The sequence below is a fragment of the Phytophthora ramorum genome, assembly GCF_020800215.1.
Source record: "Phytophthora ramorum isolate Pr-102 chromosome Unknown Phyram_PR-102_s0010, whole genome shotgun sequence".
NCBI classification, from domain to species: Eukaryota; Oomycota; class Peronosporomycetes; order Peronosporales; family Peronosporaceae; genus Phytophthora; species Phytophthora ramorum.
Window position 1 is genome coordinate 1,134,983 of NW_027150656.1, and position 11,597 is coordinate 1,146,579.

The 11,597-nt window shown below is 44.2% G+C and overlaps 1 protein-coding gene across 1 annotated transcript; it reads left to right on the forward strand.

The window, feature by feature from the left end:
* Window positions 1–1,119: 1,119 nt before the first annotated feature.
* On the forward strand, window positions 1,120–1,998 carry KRP23_10716 (uncharacterized protein; the record flags this gene model as incomplete). Its single annotated transcript, XM_067881197.1, has 1 exon — window positions 1,120–1,998. The coding sequence occupies one exon, from the start codon at window positions 1,120–1,122 to the stop codon at window positions 1,996–1,998; it is 879 nt and encodes a 292-aa protein (XP_067741466.1).
* Between the last annotated feature and the right edge of the window lie 9,599 nt (window positions 1,999–11,597).

Sequence of the window (11,597 nt, forward strand, 5' to 3'; positions counted from 1 at the left end):
CGTTTCGGTTTTCGCAGCTACTTGTTTTCGTGGATAGTTAGTTAGATCACATCTATGAAACGTTGGTTTTGCGATTGTACTTTGGTATGTAGCACTGTGTTGGTCGTTGCGCTTTGGTTTTGGGTTGTCTGTGGTCCACGGTACGTATACCAGATGTGAAGTGTACTATAGCAACGGTGTGTGTGTGTGTGTGTGTGTGTGTGTGTGTGTGTGTGTGTATACGATTGGGCCGGAGACTGTAGCAGATATGCTTGTGAATGCTTGCAGGCTTGCTTTTGCTGCGGACACATGTTTGTTTGGAAGACCGGGGCTATACTTACAGGCTCGACAACGTACTGCAAACAGCAACACGCGTACTTCAGTACAGCTCGGTTTCATCGGCCGAGTGCACGAGGCGCTGGTCATGAGCACGTTGCGCTCGGATCGAAGCTCGTTTACGCGCATACGATGCAACGCACGCACACCCCATGTACAAACCAGACAAACAACTAGCTGCATCAGCACCAGCGAACACAACACCGACAAGGAAAACAAGTACCACGCAGAGAGACGCCTGTTGCAAACCGACGCGGCGGGCCAGGATTATCATCTGAGCTAGCTGTCCGGCCGGCCGGCCTACTTGCTTGCCTCGCAATTGCACGCGCTCTGTGCTCGACCGACGTCGGACCTCCAGTGCCGAGCCTGGGTATGCTGAACGCGCCAAGGTCCATGGAGGCAAACAAGACTACGGGGAAATACCACCACGCACCATGAAGTCGGTCAATCCCTAACCGTGCTTCTAGAACGTGCTTCATTCTAAAGCTACGCTTCTCCATCTTTCAGTGTCCATCTTTCAGTGTCCATCTTTCAGTGTCCTTGGGATCCATCTTCGTGGCTCTTGCCATCACTCAGGAGAGACGGCCTTCATACAGCTGCATGTAGCACGAGCTCATGCAAGTCAACTTCGAAGTTCCGTACTCCGCCAGCACGACAAAACTAGGAACCGTCACTGATGAATCAAATTTGAATTGATCATTTAGTGGAAGTACCAATTCAATTTGAAGTCAATTCATTCGTATCGTGGACCACACTGGGCAAGGTCTGCTTCTGCCAGTGCGAGAAAGAACAACATCGGCAACCATGACCGCAGCAAACGGCAAGAAGAATGACCACGAAGACGTGCTTGCGCGACTGGTGCGTGACCTAGAGTCGAAGAAGACTCTGTGCCGTGTCAAGGACTACGCTGGTGTGTCCCTCGAGCAGCTAAACCAACACGTGAAGATGTTCGGTCCGTTGGTCCATCCAATACTTGGCGAGCAGCCTGGTTTCTTCGTCGACGAAGGCCGATTTATTCCATTTCGGATGGTGGTGTTTGGGCGCGGCGTAATCGGACCATGCATCTGCCACGTGCTGCTGAATTGGACTGCGTGGAGTGGCCATGGTGGAAGAGTGACAAATGCGCTAGATGAATACGTGCTGGATGGCACAACGCTTCGGGTCCCCGATGTGGCGTATGTGCCTCGAGATGATGCAAGGCAGCTGACCGAAGCTCAACGATGGACTCGTGGTGGAGAACCTTTTGCTCCGACGTTCGTGGTGGAAATCGACACTCTCACTGGTCCACATTCCAAGCTTGATGCTCTCGATCACAAGATGCGGCTCGAATACTTTCCTCACGGTGTGCAACTGGGATGGCTCATTGATCCAAAGAACAAAATCATGTACGAATACAAGCGATACGCCCGAGGAAATCGTCTTGTTCGACGCGTTGGCAATAGCGCGTGGAGAGATCTTGATGGTGGTACCGTTCTTCCTGGCTTCACTCTTAATTGCGAAGATTTGGACGATGTGTTGGAACAGGAATCCGGATCGTCGTCGGAAGACGAAGTTGATCTCGTGTGTCCTTATCCAGCGTGCACAGAACGATTCAACAGACGCGGTGCGTTTGCTGCTCATGCCGAATGGCACCGTGCTGAAAGAGCTAGAGCTCGACGTAGAGCAAACCGTGCGAACCATTAATTCAAGTGAAGTTTTTCACGTTAGTAGACCCGCTTTTTTGATATCTTGGATGTCATAAGAATAAACAAATTAATAGAGCATTATGCCGACAGTTTTACATTTATTATTATTTTTAAATCTGATAAATATAAAGTTAATAATATACTACTGATGACGTACTCACCTGAACAATACCTTGCTAACAAAGAGCGAATCAAGGCCGCACAAAAGCGCTACTATCAGCGCACACGCGACGCTCGCTTGTCATACCAAAAGAGCTACGACGATAAGAATAGACAGCAGATCCGTGCTCGCAAGCGTAAGCCCAAAACCGAACTTAGCGAATCTGAAAGCGAATTTAATAATGAAACCGAATCTAATTAAATAATAATGTTTTTTCAAATAAAAAGTCAATCCCTATATCTATGACTATGACTTAAAACCTCTAAAAAGGTATTCAAATATTTGAATTAATTTCAGAATATTTTTGTAAATGACTAAGATATAAAGTCGATCCTGATACAAGGTCAAATAATTATAAAGTCATATCTACGGAGAATAATATAGCCAAGCATATATAGGCAACATGTTTCGACTGAAACCCTTGAGAAACACTTGTCGCCTGACTACAAGGTTGGTCCTAAGTACCGTTTTTACAATGGTAATCACATGGAATCAGGGCATCGAGGCTACTGATTTCTACGATAAGCTCGAGAACGTTCTTTTGACTCAGGCAAGTGCGTTCAAGGTAAATGTTGCTCTCGGGTACGAACTTGTGAGCAAGACTGATCCTGATGACACTCGCTACTTCTACCCGAATCTCGCAAACACTTATGTATTCAATAAGCCTGTCGCAATCAACAGCAAGGCGGATATTCGAAAGAAGGTAATTTCGGAAATCCGGTTTATGGAGTTGGCTGACAAACTGAACTACCCCAGCTCCGGAAATCAGCTCAAGACAATCACTGCATTCAAAAACATTTCATCTATCATCGCGACCTTGCTCTGGGGGGATAGCAAAGCTGTCATCCCTAAGATTATTCGCGAAAACAAACATGTAATCAACTTCCCTAAGACCAACAACAAGTGCGTCTTCCACTGCATCGCCTGGCACGCATTCCAGAGCGCTATGAAGAATCCTCGCAGAATTCAGGCTCAGGTGAAGGAGGCATTCAAGCGCTACTGCTCTTTCAAGGGGATTAAATATTCGTTGAGCCTGTTTAGGAGTTTCAAGCCCATTGACCTACTACAGCTCGATGAGGTTGAAAACTGCTTCCAACTTGATATTAACGTATATAAGGATGTAGTTTCTGGAAATGTAGAATGCATTCGTAGATCGGACAAGGGGTATGAAGCTGTGGATATTTTGTCGTTCGAGAATCATGCTCTTTATATCAAGAACATCAATATGCTTCAGGCTAAGTATCGATGTCCTAAGTGTGAAATGGTTTTCGTCAGCGCTGAAAGAGTTAAAAACCACAACAAGAATCAGTGCGAGCTCGTGAATATCGAAAGCTTCCCAGCTGAGCCAACTATCTACAAACCAACTCAGAACGCAATACGATCACTGCTTACGAAGTATTCAATCAAGAATGCTGACCAGTACATCGATCACTTCATCGTTTATGACTTTGAGGCCATCCTTAAGCCTACCGCGACTCAACACGGAGAGAATACTGTCTTCACGAACGAGCACATCCCGGTGTCTGTATCAGTAGCTGATAGTTTAACCGAGGAGGTGCGTTGCTTTGTAAATGATGATCCGAAGATGCTACTTACGGATATGTTCAAATACATCGGTGGTGTATCCGCGAAGATCAAGCAGTACAACATCAATAAGTACAAGTCGCTTCTACAGAAAATCATCAACGCTCACGGTCTGACAGGTATGGAAATTCCAGGAGTCAATCTTGGTAAGACCTACAAGATGTCTGATGTCGAGGGTTGGATTGAACGAGGAAAGTAGGCCAGCTTCTTTGACTTTCATAGCAGTCTTGGCTTTGGTAAGCAAAGGTCTGATTACGGGAAGCTAAAACTGCAGATTGATCAGGTACCAGTATTCGGTTTCAATTCTGGTCGATTCGATATTAACTTGATTAAAAAGGATTTGTTTGCCGTTATTGGTACCGATAACATTAAATCTGTCATCAAAAATCCCAGCTACATGTGCATTGCTACATCAGACATGAAAATGCTCGATATTAGCAACTATGTACCAGCTGGTACCAGCTACGATAAATATCTTACAACACATCTCGGTGGCTGTAAATGTGATGACAAATTAGATGTGTCTGTGGTCTTGGTAAGGGTCTTTTCCCTTACGAGTACATAACTGCATTCAATGTACTAAATCAGACTACCATCCCACCTAAGTCAGCTTTTGACAGCAAGCTCCGCGGAACAAGCATCACCAAGGATGACTACGAACGAGTAAAGTTCGTGTGGGAGTACGTCGAGATGAAATCGATCAAGGACCTATTGATCTGCTACAACAATCTCGACGTAGTCCCATTCATCAAGGCTATCAAGGCTCAACGAGAACTTTTCAAGCGTTTCGATCTGGATATGTTTGCGGATGGGGTGTCGCTACCTGGTCTTTCGGAGAAGGTCATGTATCAGACTTGCTCCAATATCCGGATAAGAAGCCGGCTAACGCATTCCAATTTCCAGCTAAGCGCATGGGAGGGTACAAGAATCAGGATGCTAAGGCAAAGCGAAAATTTGGTATGCCACTCGACCACTTGGATACATTGCTGCAAAAGCAAAAGTATCTGTGTGGTCTATGCTACTGCCAGCTAACCGCTGATAGCGCTTCAGCTGATCGTATCAATAATAATCTTGGCCACATCGACAGCAACATCTTGATCAGCTGTGTGAAGTGCAACTCAGCTCGTAAAGATGTGTCCCTCGGGGGATTTCGGTATAAGAAGTTGCTTGAGTTCAACTCGGACAGACTGGTATTATATTGATCGAGGGGAAAATATCTACGCTAAGATGAAAGCCAACATTGCTGGAGGCCCATCTATTATCTTCAATCGCTACGCTAAGCGTAATGAAACCAAGATTCGCGGTGGTAAGGTCTGTAAAAATAATATCGGATACGATGCTAACGCTCTGTATCTTTAGGCTCTTGGTAATGAGATGCCATGCGGTCGATTGACTACCGTTGAAGAGTATGAAGGTATCATCGACGACATCAACGCCGATAAAATATTTGGCTTTCTTGAATGCGATATTCGTACTCCAGACCATCTAAAAGACTACTTTAGTGAAATGACCCCCATTTTCAAGAATGTGCTAATCGATTGCACCGACGAGAGTGTCATTGGTAAGCACGTGCTCGATTACAACCAAGTCCGTACATCAAATCGCTCTAAGCCTGCTCGTAAGTTAATTGGTAGCTACTTTGGTGAAAAGATTCTCATCTACACCCCTTTGCTCAAGTGGTACATTTCTCACGGTATGGAGATCACCAAGACTTACTGCTTTGCCAAGGCCAGCTCTCACAAGGCGTTTGCTCCATTTATGGAGGCTGTATCAAATGCTCGACGAGAGGGAGACGTCGATAAGTCCAAAGCTATGATTGCCGAGATGATGAAACTGGTAGGCAACAGTGCTTTTGGTCGATCTGGAATGGACATGAGCAAGCATAAACAGGTTAAGTATGAGTCGAGCGACATAGCTATTAAGAACAAGATCGAACACTTTACGTTCCATGGTCTCGAGGAGCTTAATGGCGCCTGTGAAATCACCATGAAGAAACGGTGACTTAATAACAAGAACCCCATCCATTTGTCGATTGCCATCTACCAGATCGCCAAGCTACGCATGCTTCAGTTCTACTACGACTGCATAGACTTCTACTTCGATCGCTCTGACTTCGAGTATCAGGAGATGGACACTGATTCGGCGTATATCGCTTTCAGCTGTGAGAACCCGTTTCAAGACTGTATTAAACCTGAGCTACGTGCCCACTTCAAGGAGCATAAATACGGTTCCCACGCGACTACAGCACAGAGGTAGCTAAGTTTGATCGCCAATGGAGAGTCTTCCGAAATAACGATCTATCCTTTCTTTAAAGAAAATGGCATTGATCGATTCAAAATTATTCTTATTAAAGAGTATGACATTGCTGACAAGAAACATTTGCAAGCATAACAACTATGGATTAACCGATTGGAGTGTGTGAATAAAAATAGCTCATTTTCTATCAAGAAATTGTATCACAAGCGCTATAAGTGTGAGCGACGGGAACAAGCAAAAAGCTATGCGAGAGAATACAGAACCAAAAACAAGGAGATTCTAAGAGAACAGAGACACGAAAAATTTGAATGTGAGTGTGGAGGAAAAACACGGGGTGATAAATCTCGTCATTTTAACACAACCAAACATAAATCCTACTTCGAATTTTGAGTCATACTACTATGACAAACGTCGAGTACTTGATGATGGCATCACGACTGAACCACTTGATATTTAAGCAGCTAACCACTGGGGATTTTTAATGTAAATATAGATCATGGACGCGCTATTAAAGAAAATCTACTGTAACCCCAAAACCGGTTTTATCGGAGCTCAAGCACTGTATCAGAAGGCAAAGGAGTTAGACCCGAAGATTACTATCAAAATCGTAAAGGAGTGGCATGCAAACCAGACCGATATTCAGCGATTTCAGGATCAGAAGAAGCGCTTTGATGGCTTCAAAATAGCTTCACACAACCCAAATTCATGGCAAATGGATCTTGCGTTTTGGGAGAAACGGCCGATTTTGACTGCTATCAACATCAACTCAAGGTTGGGGTACGCAAAGCTCTTATCAAACAAGACGGCGGCAACTGTGTTAGCAGCGCTTAAAGCATTTGTTCACCTTCACACAGTTGATATCCTGACAAGCGATAATGGAAGCGAGTTCATGAACTCACAGGCTCAAGAATTTTTCCAAACTAAGAAAATTGAGCACTACAACAACGAATCCGGTGATCACGGAACCATGGGTAACATCGAACGATTCAACAGGACCTTAAAGCAGAGACTAACTAAAATGTCTCCCAACAGGATAACGCAAAAGCTTATCACCGACGTTATCGAAAACTATGATAGCACGTTCCATCGCTCTATTAAAATGACCCCAAGCGAGGCCAAAGGTAAAGTCATTGGGTCAGAGCTGGAACATAATCAAGGTGAAGCAGAGAGAGTTAAGAATGAGTTCGAAGTGGGAGCAAATGTGCTATATCGACTTAAGAAGCAGGCATTTGATAAAGAAGCTGCTCAATGGAGCAAAGCCGTCTATACAATCGTTGGAATTGATGGATACCAAGTCCAAATTCGTTAAAAAAATGGTCATACCCTCTACAAGGCACCAAACGATCTTAAAAGGTTAAAACAGAGACTACATATGCTACTATTAATCGAGGTGATATTCTTGAGGCGGAGAAGATCTTGGATCATAAAAATATACGCTCTGGAAAGTGCAAATATCTGGTGAGATGGCTTGCTAATGGACTCCTGGGAGCCACAAGATAATCTGCGACTGGTTAACAAAACAGGAGATCAACGCTTGAAAAGGATATGGGGTTCAAGAAAGAGCTGACGTAGTTTCACCCCGCGCCAAAAAATGAGTCATAATTAGCTTCTAAATAAATATGATAGAGACATTCTCTGTAAGCTTTTGACTCAAGTATATTATTCGAAGTATTTGTTTTTTAGATTTTTGGAATATGACTTGGTATATATACACCAACCATTAGAATGTGCCCGAACTGTTTAGAATATGAGCGTGAGCTTGCTAAGCTTCGGCGTACGCTTTGGATCATTCAGGAGTGAGTCGAATCAAGAATGAGTTGCTGAATCTTGAGGCAGCCGCAAATTTCCGCAATACAGTAGTCAATCGAAAGTATCAACATGAGTTGGAAGCAATATTTGGAGTTCCGTTCTATCGTATCAAAGACCGTTATCTCAATCTACTAAATGAGCGAAATAGTATCTGTCATAACTATCAACCGTTTAGACATGACTCAGTTATGCCAAATTTGTGGTAAGAATATTTAAGGCTACTATTTTTTTATGATTCGTTTGATATAGGATCAATATGTCTCTAAATTTTACATCGCTCGCTCAGAGATAGCAAAAACGTCAGGAGCTTCTTGAAAGAACAGCGTCGTGTTCAACAAGCTAAATCTAAGCGTGAGATGTACGAAGGCGCTTCGTGGGCAAGTGATATCACGAATGGGATTACTACAGCCCCTAAGAAATCAACCGAATCAACTCAGACCGACTCATCCGAGACTGCTGAGTCATTAAAAAAAACTGATTGATGGATACTCCCAAACAAACCCTGAGGTCTCAACTCCAAATGTTCGACCTGTGATGATCGATGTTGGAGTAGATAGCGGCGTGCAGATGGTAAATAACTCAAATAATACTGATCGTGTTAACCAAACTTATAGACATATTCAAGCGAGACCTCAAACATCTGATGTTGGTATCGATAACACACAGCAAACAGCTGATGTTGGAATCGACAATACTCCAAGAATGTTAGATGCTGAAACAAACATGAAAAACCTGGATACCGAAGATCAAGTGGAGGCGTGATCATGGGTTAAGAATTTGTTTAACGCCAATTCGAATTGGGTAGCTCTTCGAATTAAGCCAATTAAGCGTAAAACTGGTAATGATGACAATATATACTTTCTTGGTGAAAAGGGATCATTCATTGCAGCCAAAACGGGTAGAAAGAGTTAGACTTATCAATCGATTGACTGGGTGGCTACAGAGGAGAAGATTAGGGACATCTGGTATGCTGGCGAAAGTAAATCAATCGATGAGAGCAGTTATATGAGACTTGAAGACCCTCTTTATCACGCTTCACTGACGCGAAAACGAAAACTTGCCGATCCAAGTGAAGGTGATTATGCAGACCGTACAAAGCAACATCTTGAAGACAGCTTCGAGTTTGATACATCGACTTCAACCTCATTAGATCAAGTTGATAGTAAGAATCGATTGCTTTGGTCTATTTTCAAGAATAAGGCAGTGCTTGAGTCGACTGGTTTGAAAAAGAAAATCGTTCTTATCCTCAAGAGCATGGGTAAAACATCTCAGATGGATAAAACTGGATACGTGTGGATTGATGGTTCATCAAGTGTATTTGGTATTGATAGTGGGAGAGTCAAGCCAGCGATTACTAAAAACGTTGATTGAAGATCAACATTCCAAGAATTTATCGATTTAGTGAAAGATCGTGACGGTGTCGATCTATTTACTAACGAAGACACCACCAAACTTGCAAAGGTCTTTGAACCACGCGATGGTGAGGCTCCCGCCATGGAATTAAGATTGGAATTGATGAATATATGAATAGTTCTCTAACTAATGCTGATAACGACGCGAAGAAGATTCTCATGGACTACTACAGCAAAATAGTATCTAAAGGAGTTCGAATTCCGTTTAGACTGAAACCAATAGTAGATACCAAAAGTGGTGTGGAAGCTAATCAAAATTACTACTTTAGTGAGCCTATCGCAGCAAAACCATTTTACATTAGAAACCACGAGTACAAAGCGGTTTCTGGCAAGGTTTTCAACGATCTTATGGAAACCATTACATGGATGGACACTTTCAATAGCCTGATGACCGGGTTTGAAGACATAGAGCGATATGTTTATGAGAATGATGATCCACCATTGAAAAGAAACCCTCGAAGCTAATCTTCAGCTATTGAATCGAGCCATCCTCGACAATACAAAATCGACTGATACATCAGCTCGAATCAAATCCTCTGAGGGTGTCCAATATCACGATGACACTTTGCAAAACCTCCACGATGAGTCAGAAGCCGCATTCCTGAAGTATGGCGAAGCTCAGAGGAAATACGATGAGGCGAAGCGAGCAATAAAGGGAAATAACTCAAAATCCGCAAGATCAGCGTTGAAGGCGGCAACCGCTGCCATGAAAGCGACCAAGGCTGTCTATCAAATCAAGGCTAAAAGCTACTCTGATGCTAAAAACTACACCGAGGTTGATCAATTCAGTGATAGACAAGACGAGCGCACGGTTCGCCAAACTGTGAATAACATGGTTGGTCAGGTAAGGACGACATGCGTGGGGTCAGGGGTTAAGAGGAAGCTTCAGGGTCGTGGGTTAAGAGGTGCTGGTGTCGCCCCGCTTGAAGGAGTTGTCCGTCGCAGGAGAACATGCAACCTCAATGAGATCCAAGGATTAGCCACTCCATCAGCATACATCTATCGACAGCTGGGTAGTAAGTACATCCGAATCCCTGATCTTGATGCTAAAACCCTTGTGATCGTTCAAACCAATCGACGTAAATGTGGTCCAAAGCGGGGAATCAGCGATCGTCTTCAATCCATGATTAGAAATCTTGCCTTCAAGCAACATATTGATCAAGCTTCCTACGATAAACTCAGTATCGATGATAAAAAGCTTTTCAAGGAAATTCTTGCAATTACCCATCTACAATACAATTTCCATGATCGGCTTGAGGATCCGTTAGAATCTATAAGAGCGGAGTATGACAAGCTTAAAGGTGAGCTTGAGTTGGGTAATGATAATCCTTCAATCATCAAGCAACTAACATCCCTTAGTGTGGATATGTACTCTAATCGTTTGTGTTTTCGCCCCCCCCCCCCCCCCCTCAACCTAAGCCCTACTCATTCTATCGTGTATGTCGCGGTAAGGGTTAAATACAAAAGTCTATATGCTTGGTAACGTGTATAGTAGATAGCCTCACGCTAAACCTAACCCACGATTGGTGTGTTGCTCTCTATCGTGTATGTTCCAACTTAGAGGCACTTGTCAGTACAAGGTACGAGCGATAACATGTATGTTATGCATAAAACAAAGCTAAATTGTGTGGTAAAGTCATGAAAGACGCAAACACAGCCGCGACTACCGTGTGTATAGCCGAGGGCAGCAAGAACAGATGCAATTGAGTTGGATTGCGTGACATTGCAGTATACAAAAATTCAATATGAAACGAAGGACACAATCAGCAGCTCAGTCAGTCGCCTCCTGATCCGTTGCGTGGCGAGCCCGCTTCGGCTGGTGGAGATCGTCCGCCGTCGACTCATCACTTGCTTGGTCCTCCTCCTCCTCGAGTTCGCTCATTTCGTCCACTTGGCTTTCTGCAGGACCTCGAGCACGGGTCATACGCTTCTTGCCGTCGCGTCTGGGCGCTGGTGCGAGTGTGCCATACCGCCAAGCCTTATGCCAAATATCAAAGCAGGACATCGGCTGCCCGCTCACGGCGTGTCGCATCTTCTCACACAAAAATACTCGCCACGCCATTGGCTTTTTGGTCGTGGTGGGTAGCTTGCACTTGCTGCAGTACACGGACGAATCACCGCCACGAGCATTATCGGTGCCCTTCAGAAGTGAGCATACCTTGCAGGCTCTTGTGCGTCTCTTCCTTCCTACTCCATTGTTACCGGGGCCATTCATCATTCTGCAGAGGCTTGTGGGCAGACCGTCGGATCCTGCTGCTGTTTGCTGTCTTCTGTGGCGTCACTTGAAGATTCTCGTTGCTTCGTAGCAGATCCCAGTCTTCTTCACGGAGCTGACACAGTTCCAGATGAAGCTGCTTCATGAACTTCACATGGCGA